Here is a 16,460-nt window from a genome sequence, read left to right as displayed (position 1 = left end):
ACTAGCCTTTTTGGATTGTAAAGTAATTATAAAAGAAGACAGAGCGCTAAAAACAGAAGTCTTTGGACGGCTACGCACACTGACCGATACTTACTTTTAGATTGTAACCACCCTCTACAACACAAACTAGGAGTTATCATAACCCTCCTGCATAGGGCTAAACTAATACCAACAAGCGTCGAAGGTAGCGAAAAGGAGTCAAAACATATCAGGAGAGCACTCACAAACTGTGGGTACCCTCAGTGGTCCTTTAACAAGTGTCAGAAGGAAAGAATAGGGAATGAAACCAAAAATTCTGAAGATACAAAAAGGAGAGGAGTAGCAGTACCTTACATTGCAGGAGTTTCTGAAAAACTACAAAGAGTCCTTTGGCAACACAAAATTCCTACTTATTTCAAACCGATAAACACTTTAAGGCAAAAATTAGTGCATCCAAATGATAGGCTGCCAAATGAAACAGAAAGTCTATGTAGTTTATTCAAGTAAGAATGAAAATTGTGAAGAGCAATACATTGGGGAGACTAAACAAATTCTCAAAAAAGACTTTATCAACATCACAGGGATAATACTAGTGGGCCTCAATCGGCAGTACATATGCACCTAAAAGCCAGCAACCACTCATTTGACGACAATGAGGTTAAAATCTTAGCGAAAGAACATAGATGATTTGAAAGAGGAATAAAAGAAGCGATTTTCATAAAACAGCTTAATCCTTCACAAAACCGATATGGTGGTGTGAGGTTCAATTTGGATCGTTCGTACAACAGACTGCTTAGGCAACATAGGATTAGTTATGCTGATGAGGTGATACCGGAGCAAGTGGGGCAATCAGGCCAGTCGTTAGTCAGGACAATAGGAACCATCAGTGGAGCCGCAGGGAGTAGTCCTCTGCTCCCCTCAACCTGAGAGCAGGGACCTATCATAGTAGTGTCCGGCACCGCCATGTCTGGACACAAGGGATATAGATATAGGGCCGATACTACCAGTAAGACTTTAGTTCGCTGAAGAAGCATCTTGGATAAGAAGCGAAACGTCCGACACCTTCAAAGAAGTACAGATGACGGCTGAAGAAACCTTTTCATCGATGGACCACGCCTGAGAGCTGATACAGACTGAGAGCTGACAGATACTGACTGAGAGCTTATACAGACGAGGCTGCTCTTTGCTTTTCAGCCTTCGCACGGCTTCGGCTCCTTTCAATTCAGTTGTTAATGCAAATATTGTCAGGAGGAAAAATTGCGATCATGTTGCACCGCTGTTCGGGAATTCACAAACAATCTGAAATAATGATTCATTTCATACCATTAATCTCCTTTTTACACATTTTTTTTGGCTTTTGTCAAGCGTCTTCATCTTTTTTCTTTATTGAGTTCATAGAGTTGCTTGTTCTGTAGTCACAAGGGAACACAAGCCAGTGTCTTCTTGCGCCGTCCCAAGTCCGGCTTAATACAAAGGGTTGTTTCAGGAAGGGCATCCGACGTCAAACCTTGGCCAAAAAACATGGGAATCAAACCTCTGAAGATGGAGGACACTGATTTGCTGTGGCGACCCCTCAAGGGAAAAGCCCAAAGGAAAAGAAAACTCTGTATACCAATATTACATAATGGCCCTTATGTCCTCCATTGGACATTAACATTTTTCCCCTGGATGTCTGCTTCGACATTTTGAAACCTAAAAATATGGGCCTAAATGGGTCTGAAATTTGTCATTCATGGTGTTTTAACAAAAGGTTTGGAAAGAAAACGTCACATGTTGTCCATTGTTGTCATGACACACCACTGATGTGTGACTTTTTTCATTTTGTTTTCCAGTTGAGTAAGCATAAATGTGAGTTCATGTTTAACTACAAACACTGCGGTATAGAGCTGATCCAACACAATCGGTGCTCACATGGTCACATAATGGGGCGTCTGAGGAGAACAAAACAACCTTGAGGATATTCGATGCAGACCTCGTGAGCTGGTGTCGGGCCGGCAAGTAAAGTTACATCCATGGCACATGAACAGAATGATTTTTTTTAATGAGCATTTCAAGCTCCCTTTTAACAGATAGTTCACCTCGAAATTGTTCAGACCCACTATAAGAGTTATACGCCCTTTTTTTAAGCAGTCATCTGAGCCTTAATATGACACTCATTGTTTTTTATTTTTATTTTAGGGAAACAAAAAGTTGCAGCGCGCCAACACAATTTCATTGATAGGTTTATGAACTGACTAAAACCTTTATCTTATCTTCTTGATAATAAATTATTACTGGTGAATGTCAGCAAAGGGCCAGTTTTCGTAAACCTGGTTGGAAAACATTGGAACAAAGAACATAACAGGTTTTCATTGAAATCGCCATTTTCAGTTAGATAATAATAATAATAATAATAATAATAATAATAATAATAATAATAATAATAATAACAATAAATTATTATTATTAGTAGTAGTAGTATTAATAATAATAATAATAATAATAATAATAATAATAATAATAATAATAATAATAATAATAATAATAATAATAATAATAAAACATGCATGGCAGACTGATTTAACACTCCAAATTGTCCGTAGGTGTGAGTGTGAATGAATGGGTGTTTGCAATTGGCTGACAACTAATTCAGGGTGTCCCCCGCCTCGTGCCTGAAGATGGCTGGGATAGGCTTCAGCAACCCCCGTGACCCTGATGAGGATAAAGTGGTCTGGAAAATGGATAGATGGATATTTCCCTGTTTTCCCAAGAACCACAAATACTCCAGCACTTCCTTTAGCTTGGGGGCACAGATTTCAAAAGAAGAGAGTGGATAACTCCTCCACTTCCCCAGGTGCAGCATTACCAAAGCGGTCTGGAAAATGCATGGGTGGATTGACTTGTGCTGAATGGAATCGGACAGGGGTGGGAGTCCAGGCTGCTGATAGTGACCCACAATCATGCCTCTTCATGAACATCAGTCATTGAAATGCTACTTGGATGGACTGATTCATTTGAATAAATGGCCCAAAATTTCTGCTCCAGCTTTCCTACCTTTGGCCGCTGCCGAGCCAGTTGTCTCAGTTCCCAGCACCACATCAACCGGCAGCCGCAACACACCATTGGCGGGCCCTTCGCCTTGCGCCAGCCTTTGGGTCATCATCCTCCCGTATGAAACTGAGCATGTGCCCAAGCACCTTACTTGCTTCCTCCTTGTCCAAGATGCTCCGCCACGGAGCCCAATGCAGAAAAAATACTATCAAAAACCTCCTGTGATTCTAAATACCGTGTTTTCCAGTGAATAAGGCGTACCAGAGTATAAGGTGCACCTTCAATGAATGAAAAAAAAAGTCCAAATGTAACATAAATATATAAATGTTTTCCAAATATAAGGCACACCGCATTATAAGGCACTACATTGGAGGCTGGGGTTACACACTACTTCTACAGGGGGGAAATGGAGTAGGTGGCTGTGACAGTAGTTGCGAGGCCTGTTGTGGTTCCAAATTACCTTACATATAAGGCGCAGGGTCATTTTAGGAAGAAAATGAAGGATTTTGGGTGTGCCTTATCCACCGGAAAATACATGCTTACTTGGTCCTAGATACTAACGGTGTGATAGTATATCTGAATCTTTATCCTTTTGGATTTTAGGGATTCAGAGCAGAAGTGCAAGGCCTTCCTGTGTGGAGTTTGCATGTTCTCCCCACAGATTCAGAATATATTGCTGTACAATTGACAAAACCTTGGTTGATGAATTAGATGGGCCACTAAAATGTGTTTTCAGTGAATGACAGAATTTGATTGTGATTTCTTTGTCAGTCTGATCTCCAGGATGCTTCAGAAGGATCCATCGGTCCGAGCATCACTGCAGGACATCGAGGCTCACCACTGGTTGCAGGGCCTGGACAATGTGCTGCTCAGCCCAGAGGCCCCTCCTCATTGGCTCTCGGGGGCCCTCTCCTCTACCTCGCCGCTCTCCCGAATGGTCGAGTCTGGCGACTTGCTGGCCGCCAAGCCGCAGTCTTTGCCAGCACCGCGGCAGATCAACCTCAGCTACTCACTTCAGCCGGCGGCAGCCGAGGAACCGCGCATCACCAAAAACCTTCCAGCTCTCCTGCAGATTTATGAGGAAGAGGAGGAAGAGGAGCAGGAGGAAGAGGAGGAAGAGGAGAGCGACTTGGCCAAAGAGTGTGAAGGTTTGTTGTCGTTGTCTGTGACTGAGCCACAGGAGATGGTTGAAGTCGCGCTGGACGGTGCATACAATCATAAAGAAAGGGAGGAAGACCAAACGAGGCCGGAAGAGAATTTGGAAGAGGAGGAGGATGGAGCGGACATGGAAAGAGAGCTCCCGCAAAGCGCAAGCGTGATTTCCTACCAACCGGTCGCTCAACTAAACAATCTCATAAGTCGCGTACCGGAGCGGCCTGCCTCGTGTGAGGCTAAGGGCGCTTTGAGGGTGCCCTGCTGCCAGGGGTGGAGTGAGAAAGCCCCCCACCAAGAGACAGAACCAAACAACAACTTCAACAAAGCCGCCTCCTCCGCAACGCCGAAAAAACAAAAGCCAAACCGTGGCGAGAAGAAGGAGCAGAGGACGGACAGGAGCGCCAGGGATGACTTTGTAACAGACCGATCTCAATCGCACACTGCGACCGGGCCCTGGGACGAAGCCGCCAACGGCAACGCGGCGACCGCCAGGGTGGAGCCGGCGGGGAAACGCCACAGCCTCAGGCTTCGTGAGCGCCTCTTCCAGCTGCCCCTTTGTGAGAAAGCACTGGCCTTCAACATCCCCACAAAAGACAAAGCCAAGATCCTCCCACTGGCTCAGTACAACTGTTGCCATGTGCTCTAAATGAAACGCACACACGCACGGAGGCCGGCATACTCCCAGCTGACCACAGGAAAGTTTCGAGTGCGCACTTGACCAGAAATCACAACGTCAAAGCTCCAGTTTGTTGACAGCACAGTGGCGGAAGAAGAGAAATTGTGCTGCAGTACAATGAAGGCCTCACCGAAAAACAAACTAAAACAAAGCACTTGTTTCTTCTACCCTTTGCACAACCTGCTTCTCTTCTTACACACTTCTTAATATAAGCTAAGAGACTGTTACGATATGTTATGTTATATGTCACATGCTATAATATGCCTCAGACTGAGATGATTGTATCATTCTCTGTCCTCTTAATGTTCTGTCCATTGATCACTCACCCTACTATTTTTTGGTGTTGTTCCTGACACATTTTGGATGCGAACAACACTTCGATGTTGCGAGGTTTGCCACCCACCGTCATGGGTACCATGTGACTTGCTGTGCATGCACTTACCGTTTATCACCGTATACCTCCATATTGTGTCTTGGCTTGAGCAGGACACCGCTGTTGTAATGTTACCTTGATTGCACAGAGTACAGCAATGGGTAGCTTCCGACTGTACATCATGAAATATGAGTCATGTGTTACATATTTAGGAGTGCAGTCACTCCGTATATAGTTGGTGTATTTTCACATCCACTTATTTGAGGCAAATGTGACAATTGTAGATAGGTTTTGTACAGTGACAAGAGCCAAAGCTGTAGAATAAGCTACTGTACAGGAACACATATACAGTAAATTCCCTGTAGTGCGCCGAGCAGCTCATTTGTGTTCATTTCTACTGTTTCACGCCTAAACTGGGTATGCAACCGGGCATATAAATTCCTCGCTTCTTCAGAAACCGTGAAATTTGATTGTCGCTTGTATTTTGGCATTACTGGAAGTCTAAAATTTGTATTGAGAAGAGATTGAATAGAGAACCAATTAATTCCTGTATAGTTGCAGCCTGCCCCTCCCTGGCGTGTTCTGTCTTCTGCTTTGAATTAGAGGACCTCGTCTCTCCAGAGCCTTGTATTTATTTTTCTGGATTTATTTATTAAAATTGATTATATCAATGTAACCACTGTGCTCCGTGATGTTTGGCAAGAAGAGGGAAAAAAAGACATTTCTTCATTTATGTCTTTATTGCGATAGAGCCTATGGTCACAGCCTGACACACCTGACTAAATTGTTCAATGTCAGGTCAAGCTAACAGTACAATAAAATACATATTGATTTATATACATGCAGAATTCTTGATTTAGTTTGTGCCGACTCGTGGCTGGATGTGGAATATCTACTTTTTGGTTGTAAACAGATTGAGGCGCCATAAGCGGTGTTTTGGAAGAAAAAAACCCTCCAGTGAGTGGCCACATTGACATTGTATGTGTGATGTTCCATCTGCCAGCACAGTGAATAGCACAATGTGCACAAAAGACAAATGAGTGGTAACGCTGACCACCAGTTAAGCAGTCACTAGCGGCACAATCCAGAATACAAAAAAATTGGACAACACGTTAAAAAAAAACATGTCATAGCGGAGCAAAATGGGTCTTTTGTTTTTTTGTTAGTTTTCTCAAGGCTTGATATTGAAATAGTATTAAAAAAAAAAAACAAAGTCAAGCAAATAATGAAGTACGTTGTCGAGCAGTTTCAAGTCAACTGCTTACTGTTTCCTCCAACATTTATTTTCCTATTTTAATTCACTTTAACTTTTTCAATAGATAGTCAAGAACAATAAGATGAACCAAAATCAAGAATATGGTGTCACCCTCATAAATACTGACTTGCACTCCCTTTTCATCACCTCACTGGAATCCTTGTTTTCTCAATATCTTTCAACTCCTGTATAGCAAATAACATACAAGTATATACATTTGTTTGGGTATATTGTTGCAAAAGGACAAATATTGAACAATCTATATGCTGTTTGAATTGCACCGCCACCGTCCGTGTGATTAGAGAGTACACCTCAGAGTGTGTACTGTACATTGTGGAAGCACTGTGTCATTTTAACAAGAAGCTTTTTGGAATTAAAGCTGACATTTGGGACTTGGGAGACAAAATTACTCCTATTCAGACAACCAAACAAGGGAAGGTGCAAGATTAACAGGCACACAAAATTGGTTTTTGTGTGGGGATTCCGCAAGATGATTCACATTGTTACATTACTTTTTGTAATTGTCTAAAACAGTGGTCCCCAACCTTTTTTTACGTCACGGACCGGTTTAATGTCAGACAATATTTTCACGGACCGGCGGATAAATACAACAAAATAAAATTATATGACAGGCATGGAAACAACATATGTAACATCGTCTCTGCCCCTTAACGCTCTATGGTTACCATGGTAATGTTTAAACGTGCCTTCAAAATAAGCTACACCACAAAAACAAGGACAAAGCGCATGAAAAATACAACTCACTACAACTGAATCAGTTATTTATTCTTTGTGCATGGCCCAGTACCAAATGATCCACGGACCGGTACCGGTCCGCGGCCCGGAGGTTGGGGGTGTAAAAGGTGCAAATATTCATGGAAGTCAGCTTTTGGATTGTGGCAATATTTCTAAAATATGTATATGTACATTGTATGTTTTAAATATCTATAAATATAATTTATTTTTGAGTCTGAACCCATCTCCACCACATTTAAAGTCTGCTGAAGGATGTATTTTTTTTAATTCACATTGAATAGCTTTTTCTTCATCTAAGACTTGGTTATAACGTTTTACTGTTTTGAACTTGTAATAAAATCTTTTTTGATTTGAATAAAATAAATAACACCTGACTTGTCTCCAAAGTATAAAATGGCACCTCTAAAACTATGGATGAGTATGCAGGCATAGAGTTGGATTATTGAAGCTCAACATTTGTTCGTTTTGGATACAGCTGTTCCATTGCTCACAGATTCAAGACTCCTCAGAAGGAAGGTTCTGAAAGAGAAAGCAAGAATACTGTACATTTTACATGCTAAAATTAAATCCCCAAAAGCTTCAAAACAACATTTGAGGCAACCGATCACATTGATTTTGTCTTTATACAACACCATGATAACATTTAAAAGAAGAAAAATTAGATTTGATTGAAGACCCTCCGTAAGGATGTCCATGAAGGCATTTCTAGATTGGCAATAATATTCCGACCCTCATGAGAATTTCTTTTCATGTGGGTGTGTTTATCATAAAGCTCGTTGACCAAACTGTGGATTGGACCATACTTCCGGTTTGAAGTAAATCAATCTTGATGAAAAGGTTTCTTCAGCCGTCATCTGTACTTCTTTGAAGTTGTCGGACGTTTCGCTTCTTATCCAAAAAACTTCGTCAGCAAACTAAAGTCTTACTGGTAGTTTAGGCCCTATATATATATTTCTCCACTGCGAGACTAATAAAGGCAAATCCAATCCAATATATATATATATATATATATATATATCCCTACTGTCCAGACATGGTGGTGCCGGACTCTGCTATGATAGGTCCCTGCTCTCAGGTTGGGGGTAGCAGAGGACTAATCCCTGCAGCTCCACTGATTGTTCCTATTGTTCTGAACTAACGCCTGATTGCCCCACTTCCACCAGTATCACCTCATCAGTATTACTAAGCCTATGTTGCCTAAGCAGGCTATTGTATGAACGATCCAAATTGAACCTCACCCCACCATATCGTTTAATGAAGGATTTAGCTGTTTTATGAAAATCGCTTCTTTTACTCCCCTTTCAAACCATCTATGTTCTTTCGCTAAGCTTTTAACCCCATTGTCGTCAAATGAGTGGTTGCTAGCATTTAGGTGTATATGTACTGCTGATTGAGGCCCACGAGTATTACCCCTGCGATGTTGATAAAGTCTTTTTTTTTGAGAATTTGTTTAGTCTCCTCAATGTACTGCTCTTTACAATTTTCATTCTTACAATCCTTTTCATCGATGGACCACTCCTGTACGACTGAGAGCTTACACAGACATAAATCAATCTTGATTCATTTTGGGGGGTTTTCAGCATAACAGCAGTGTTACACCGAGATGTCGTTCGGCTTCATTTTTTAGCTCCGGTCACACGACTAAAGTGTCAACTCACAAATAAACTGCTCTATTATATAAAATCCAGACTTCTATTGTTTGGATCATTTGTTTTAAAGTAAGAAGAGGAATGGACTTCAATTGTGCTGACCTGCTGTCGTAAAGCCCACATAGATTTGTACTGCATGTGAGCCCTCTTTTTTCTGACCCACTCTGGTTCATCTGGAATCAGGGCAGCCACAATGATCTTGACTACGATGAGAAGATGCTGCAAAAACATTTGAAAACATAAATTGAAAATAAACTCGGGAACACGAATCACATCACAACGGATTGCTTAGAAGTATTTAAATGATACCACCTAAAACGCCACTGTCTGAAATAAAATAGATATCTGATGAAGTCAACCCCTCAGAATTCCAAATATATTGGAGTCATTGATCCTTCCTGTGAAGCCAAGTCAAGTGTTTTTGAAGTTCGGTTAACACTGAGGACAAATCTCGCCCTGATTGTAATCCTGCCCATATGCAAAATGAATTAGATTTTTTTTCATGACGGTTTGAAGAGCTCAATTCTTTCTTTCTTTCCCGGCTTCGATCTGGGCCACTTTCATATGTGGTCCCAGATCAAATATTTGCGAGCATAGCCTCTGCATGAGGAGACCCTTATACCTCAGCCAAAATGGCCATCAGCATGATGTTGATGTTGCTCATCTGGCCCTCGTGATGCATCCTTTGCAATTGTGGCGAAAGTGTCAGCAGCCAGCAGTTCGACACCACCGCGACGAAACTCAGGATCTCAAACGCAATCTGAAGGACAAAATGATGACATCAGTTTTCTTTGTGACAATTGCACCTGATCCCTAATCTGCTGACCTGCCATACACCCATGTTGGCCACAGGGGCGCAGAACGGCTTGCGGAAGAGTTTGCAGATCTTGTAGGCGTCAGAGCGGATCTCAGTCACGTTGTTGATGAGCAGCAGCATGGCCGTCAGAGGGTAGACGCATGAGAAAAGACTCAGATAGCCAAACTGCACCAGGAGCTCAATGTACTCGGCAAACAGGCCCTGGTGGGAAACAAAAAGTTGTCAAAGACTCCTTGCTTACTTTCTTGTCCATGAATCCGCATTCCACCTTCACACCCCCCAGACTAAACCTGATAGACAAATTCACAGAGACATCTAGTATGTTAGTTCTCACATCACTTATGTGACAGTTATCAGATGCCAACAGAGCGCACTGCAGCTCTTCTTAGGATATGGGTTTCAAACTGGGACCCCACTACCCCCAAGTCAACAACTTCATGTCCCTTTTTATAGTTTATGTGCCTGAAAAGGCCTTCAACACTGTTTCTTATTTAAAAAGTTCACTCACGGGGAATACTGGCAGGGTGATTTGATTCCTAAATTTGTCCTCCTCTGGGTCATCTTCAGTTTCCGTCCTGTTGGGAGCACTAATGAAGCGATCCACAAGGAAAGGTACCACCACTTCTGTCACCTGGTTTACCAACTGGGTCACGACCAACAAAGATGCCAGGCGCTACACATAGAGCACAGGTGTCAAAGTCAAGGCCCGTCACAGGTGTCAAATCTGGCGCGTCACGTCAAATCAAATTTGTGAAATTCCACGAGGCTTGCTAAAGTCCAAACCAAAATGTCAAATTGTAGTATGTAAACCACAATAAAAGTCATTATTTTTTTCATTCACATTTCAAAAATATTTATTCATTAATTTGTTGTGCGCTCTATATGTAATATGTGGAGGGGTCACCAGACAATTTTCTTTTAAATCCATATTTCAGTTTGCATTCTTTCATGATGGCTTCTCGTTTGTCGTGCATATGTGGCTGGTGAGTGTTGCAATGAGGGGAAGAGCTGTCACCTTACGAAGCAACGGCACATCCTGCTTGACGAATGCAATGTGGAAGAGGACTGCAAAGTAGTTGAAGAATGTGAACTGATGAAACAGAGATGGGGGTGGGGGGGGAGGGGAGACAGCTGAGTCATCTAAATGTTGGATGATGTAATAATGTCTATGAGAAAGGCGGGGACTCACCACTAACACTTTGGCTGTCAGGTGGTTCTGGAATGCAGACTCTTCTCTGTGGTTCTCTGAAAGGACACGTGAGGGATGAACATCTCTTTATTGTTTGAAAAACGGTTATAGAGGTAAGAATAAGTTGCAAAATTCAGCCTTGCTGCCCACACACCAAATTCAGTCAGAGACTGGGCCACTGTTTTGTAAGCCGTGGCCAGCATATTTGTGTAGACAATGTGAAGCACAGAAGGTGCATAGAGTAACGTCTGGGACACCATTGAGTCCCATTCCTGTTGAAGCCACATCACTTGGTTCTCCCCCCAGTAGAAACACAGCATTCCAAGGACCACCATCCCTGCACACACATGTGAAACTTCAGCACAAGCCTGTCTGTCCTGAATGAGCCACACATTCTCTTCTGGCATTTTGTTCCCACTTGTCAGGCTTTGACATACAGTAACTTAGCAACCATAAACAAAAAAGAGAGAATGACTAATTGAAGAAGCATTCCGAAATTTTTTAACACATATCAGTCGTCAAGTCATACCCAAAAACAGTCCGACCACTGGGATAGAGACCAGTGCCATCCGCAGATCCCTCTGCCATTCAGGAAACAGAGGCTCCATACGACCAGTGACAGGGTTCATCCCAAGATGGCCATGGAAACCGGGCCGAGGCTCCGCGAAGCGCTCAGAGAGATGAAGGGTCCCCCAGCGGTAGGACTGGGAGGAACTGCGACGCTTCCACAGCTCCATGAACACAGTGGACCAGAGCATGCTGAACACAGCCTGGATCATGTGACCACTCACGGTGAGTCCGGCGTCCTCCTCATGGATCTCAGCTTGTGAGCCGCCCACTGCCTCCACCGCTTCCTTCTGAACCTCAGCTAGGAACAACATGAAAAACTTGAAACATGGGAAACACATGAGAACAGATCGAAGCCCGCAGTCTCTGACAAATTCAATTCTCTGAATATAAAGTCAAAGACAAGTGTGGAGTAATGCTGACTTGTGGTGGTGCCTTGGAGTCAGTCTCATTGCCAGTAATGGTGATTTAGATTTTAAATCATTTGTTTTAAGTTGAGGTGGCCCGGAAGTCGAATGGTAAGCACATTGACTTCACAGTGCAGAGGTATCAGGTTCAATTTCAGCTCCGGCCTTCCCTATGTGGAGCTTACAAGTTCTCTCAGGGCCTGCATGGGTTTTCTCCGGGTCCTCTGGTTTCCTCACACATTCAAAAAAAATATGTTTTGAATTTACTCTAAATTGTCCCTTCGTGTGATTGTGAGTCTGATGGATAGTTTGTCTGCGTGTCCCATGATTGGTGAGCAATCAAATCAGGGTATCCCCCTCCTACTGCCTGAAGACGGCTGGGATAGGCTCCAGCACCTCCCGCTACCCTTGTGACGGTTCAGAAAACGGATGCATGGATGGATGTTTTAAGTTGACATATGTCAGTCGTAAAAATTCATAGAATTGCTGCCCGCGGGTACGACAAAATGCGTTGCAAGGCAGCGAATCAACTACAGCCAACTGACTCGCTTTTCAACTGATGGGACAGTTCTAAATATACATTCCGTCATGAGCTCAGTCATCTGGTTAAATTACTTTCATGAGGTCTATTAAATGCACATGAAAATGAGCCACGTACAACTCAAGTCACATGTAAAGTCCATCCATCCATTATCCGCACAGATTATTCCTCATTAGGGTCACGGGTAGCGCTGGAGCCGATCCCAACCGTCTTCAGGCACTAGGCGGGGGACAACCTGAATTGGTAGCCAGCTAATCGGGGCACACAAAGACGAACAACCATTCACGCTCACACTCAGACCTAGGGACAATTTGGAGTGTTCAATCAGTCTGCCATGCATGTTTTTGGAATGTGTGAGGAAACCGCAGGACCCGGAGAAAACCCATGCAGGCCCGGGGAGAACATGCAAACTCCACACAGGGAGTTCGGATCAGGTCTTGAACTCACGACCTCTGCACTGTGAAGCCGCCACTCAATTACCGGGCCACCTCAGCACAAGTCATCCGAGTAAAATAAGGACAGAAAATGTATACTACCGGTCGTTGTATTGTGCATGTAAGGAATTCAAAGTATATTTTAAAATAAATACACGACGAAATAAGGCAGATGATTTGGACAGGGTCATTTTATAAGTCGACCATTGATGCGCACATTTCTTTTGGGAAAACATTGTCTCACGGCTGAGGAAGAAGGTGTTCCTTCATGTGCCCTTTTTGTTGGCAACTGTTCTCGTCATCAGCGTCAGCGTAATCAGCGTCAGCCTTTCATTGAACCAATCGTTTCCCTCAACCCTTTGTGTCCTGACCAGTTGTTTCTTGTTGTCGCGTCACTTTGCTTGTACAGTGATACCTCAGCTTACAAACGCATGAACTTTTCACCTTACGAACATTAAATTCGTGAGAATATAATCTTGGCAGACGAACTAGTTTTTGGCGGACAAACCAAACCACACGGTCAAACAGCGCCGCCGTAGCTGGCGGACTAGTTTTCGTCACCCTCTTTCTTTGAATGCAGATGTGGTTTGTTATCGAGGTTACTTTTGCTATTATGGCACCGAAAAATACCCCACCACAGGTTAGTGTTAAGGCAAAAAGGACACAAAAGAAAATTACAGTCCAGCAGAAGAAAGAGATCAGAAAACCCCGAACGAGGTGTGCGTTTGTGTGACTTAGCGTCCCAGTACCAGTACGCTAAGTTGACCATTGCGACGTGTGGCTAAGGGTGTTTCAGTGTTGACTAAGCAATGGTCTCAGGCAATAGAAGAGGTTAAGAAACTTCTGTTGATTTTGATTAACGAAAAGCAGCTAGCAGAGGACAGTGTAAGTGAGGGGATTATTGCAGAGAAAGCACGGCAACTTCACTCGGATATCATCAAGAGGCAATTACATCCAGCAGCCCATGTATTTTATTTTTCTACTTTCATTCCTTTCATCACTTTGCTGCTGTGAAATGTAAATTTCACCACTGCGAGACTAATAAAGGCAAATCCAATCAACGACCATCACAAAGGAAAATAAAACAACTTTATTCCACAGAACAGTTTATTTCTTTAATTACAATACAATAGCACATTTATTATACATAAAATAAGGTATATTTTGTATAGTTTTAAGGCTTATTTAGTAGAAAATTATGTTTTATGGGGACCTGGGAACGGGTTATTCTCATTTTAAATGGTTTCTTATGGGAAATAAATGTTTGGCAGATTAACTTTTTGCCTTACACACACACTTTCTGGGAACCAATTAAGTTCGTGCGCTGAGGTATCAGTGCATGTATTCAGTTCCCTGGGTTCTGTCAGTCTTGGTTGGATCATTGTAATGCTTGTCATGTTTTGATTCTCTCATAGGTATTTGCAGTGTTTGAAATAATGTCTGCCCGGAGGCCCGGGCATACAACTTAAAGGTCGGGCGTACAACTTTCAAAACGTCTCGGCCCGGGTGGCCGACAACTTTTTCAAGAAAAAAAAAATAATAATAAAAAATAAAAACCATGTTTTTTTTCAAATCAAACGTTTGTTTTATTCAATAAAGAAAAAGCCACCAGCAAACCGCAACAAGCCACGTTGACTCCGCTTTCTCAGTGCCTTTCAAACTTTCAAGTACACTTTATAGTCACGGTATAGTCTGAAGCAAGAAACAGGCTTCTGATTGGCTACCGTGACGAGTATGCAAATTGCCAAACAAACGTTCGGCAATTTGCATACTCGGCACGGCAGCATTTGTGGTAGGTACTTCCATAATTAAAAAAAAATCCTTTATACTTCGCAACAATGTTTTTTTTTTTTTTTTTTTTTTTTTTTGCGATTAGTCGTCTTATTGTGTTTCAAGTTGTGAAAAATGATGCAGGCAACTTTATGGCCTGGCAGGCAACTTTTCAGAGTTGTCTGCCCTGGTGTCCGCTAAATTTTTGTCATGAGTTTCAGACACTGGTATTTGTTACTTTTTTGTGGTTTTCATTACTTTGTTTGAGTAGTTCAGTTAGTTTTTTTCCAGTGTACTCCTACTAGTATTTTAGTTCAATACAGCGTGGTCATTTCCACCCGGACCCGGAGAAAACCCATATGGGCCCTGAGAGAACATGCAAACTCCACACAGGGAAGCCGGGCCGGGTTTTGAACTCATGACCTCTGCACTGTGAAGCCGGCGTGCTAACCACTGGCCTCCCCTGGATCCCTGGAATTCACGTCTCGGGAAAACCTCACGTGCGGGACTTACAAGCATCCTCTAAATTCAAATTTCAAGTGGGTCTGTCAGAAGCCGACACAGGATCATGTCCTCACTTGAAAGTGCATAGAAAAGACGCATAAGGAATTTATATGCGAAAGGCAGAATATGCCCATTTAACGACATGTGTACGATGGCACAAGCAAGGTAGCAAGCAAGAGCTATGACTTGTTGCCAACTTAGCAATGTTTTTTCTTTATTTAGCATTTTTTTCTAACCCCTCCAGCAACAATATTTCTGAAAAAAAAAGACATGCACAAAAATAACAACAAAGATCCTACTGTAATTTGGTTGTGATTAACTGGAACCGTCCTAAAATGGTCCAGGTCCGACTTTGAGGAAATTCATTACTATGTAACCATTGGAAGTTGTGAATCAAATTGAATGGCTATGACACGTCACGATTCCTCAGTCCTTGGACTCTTTCGGGTTAGTCCATATATTTCACATTTGGGTCAAAAGCTTCCAAACACCAAAATTGGCCATCACAGTCATCCAGACACACGGCTACATCGATTTCACCAAATGACAGCAGTTCAAGCAACTTATTGTCTGCAGCAAATTCACAACTGGATGAACTAAAATTTTCTTCAACTAAACCAAAACAAAACTGACAATATTTTTTTCTGCAATAACGAAAGAGGATTGCTGTTCAAAAGCATCTGTAGTCACTGTCCAGATCAAATAAAAAATCTTTCAGTGCTGTTACACCCAGACGTGACTTTCAATAATCATAGCAAATCAATCACTAAGACAGCCTTTTACCAGCTGAAAAAAAAAATATTCAGACTGAAGAGTTGCATGCCTCAAGCATACCAGAACAAGCATATTCATGCTTTTATATCCACCAGTCTAGATTTTTGTAATTGTCTTCTTGCTGGGCTCACTCTGCTGGTGTGTATATTTTCTAAAAAAAAGGTCAGGTCAAATGTATAAAATTGTTTGGCATTCATCATTTTGATTGAAAGATTTTCCTTCCTTATTTACAACTGTATTTCTTTCATTTTAACTTCATTTATAGAACAATAACAATAAGATGAGTGTTGTGTGTCTATCTCAACATTGTACAATGACAAACAAATGTGTTTAATATACTTACTGGAGAAGTATGTGATGCAAAGGCCCAGAATAGCTGGTGGCAACAGAGACCAAGTGTAGAAATCAAGGAAGCTGAAGTAGAATCCCACCGTGCTCCCAAAATATGCATTGACTGAATCTGACATTGAAATACAGACATGAAGATATGAAGTAGATATGTACACAGACAAAGAAAATACAGTTCCCCTCCTATTTGAATGGCAGGATCAATTCCATGATGGACAATAGACAAACACAAGGTT

At 42.2% G+C, this 16,460-nt stretch overlaps 2 protein-coding genes across 2 annotated transcripts in view; one reads left to right on the top strand and one right to left on the bottom strand.

Moving 5' to 3' along the window:
- snrkb (SNF related kinase b) overlaps positions 1 to 6,054 on the top strand; it is a 29,394-nt gene extending 23,340 nt beyond the window's left edge. The window contains exon 6 of the mRNA XM_088997494.1: positions 3,781 to 6,054. Coding sequence (XP_088853620.1) covers positions 3,781 to 4,810 — 1,030 coding nt within the window. The 3' untranslated portion in view covers positions 4,811 to 6,054. The remainder of the gene's footprint in view (positions 1 to 3,780) is intronic.
- Positions 6,055 to 7,233: 1,179 nt separating this feature from the next.
- The window catches only part of ano10b (anoctamin 10b), a 15,584-nt gene continuing 6,357 nt past the window's right edge, over positions 7,234 to 16,460 (bottom strand). The window contains exons 7-16 of the mRNA XM_088997493.1: positions 16,220 to 16,336; positions 11,409 to 11,747; positions 11,034 to 11,216; positions 10,880 to 10,935; positions 10,706 to 10,780; positions 10,199 to 10,363; positions 9,700 to 9,891; positions 9,496 to 9,633; positions 8,976 to 9,092; positions 7,234 to 7,743 (exon numbers count right to left, since the gene is read on the bottom strand). Coding sequence (XP_088853619.1) covers positions 7,720 to 7,743; positions 8,976 to 9,092; positions 9,496 to 9,633; positions 9,700 to 9,891; positions 10,199 to 10,363; positions 10,706 to 10,780; positions 10,880 to 10,935; positions 11,034 to 11,216; positions 11,409 to 11,747; positions 16,220 to 16,336 — 1,406 coding nt within the window. The 3' untranslated portion in view covers positions 7,234 to 7,719. The remainder of the gene's footprint in view (positions 7,744 to 8,975; positions 9,093 to 9,495; positions 9,634 to 9,699; positions 9,892 to 10,198; positions 10,364 to 10,705; positions 10,781 to 10,879; positions 10,936 to 11,033; positions 11,217 to 11,408; positions 11,748 to 16,219; positions 16,337 to 16,460) is intronic.

The sequence above is a fragment of the Hippocampus bargibanti genome, linkage group LG05 (assembly GCF_051943395.1).
Source record: "Hippocampus bargibanti isolate YZ-2025 linkage group LG05, ASM5194339v1, whole genome shotgun sequence".
Classification (NCBI taxonomy): Eukaryota; Metazoa; Chordata; class Actinopteri; order Syngnathiformes; family Syngnathidae; genus Hippocampus; species Hippocampus bargibanti.
Note: the sequence above shows the minus strand (reverse complement) of the source record. Positions and strands in the feature narration are given on the sequence as shown.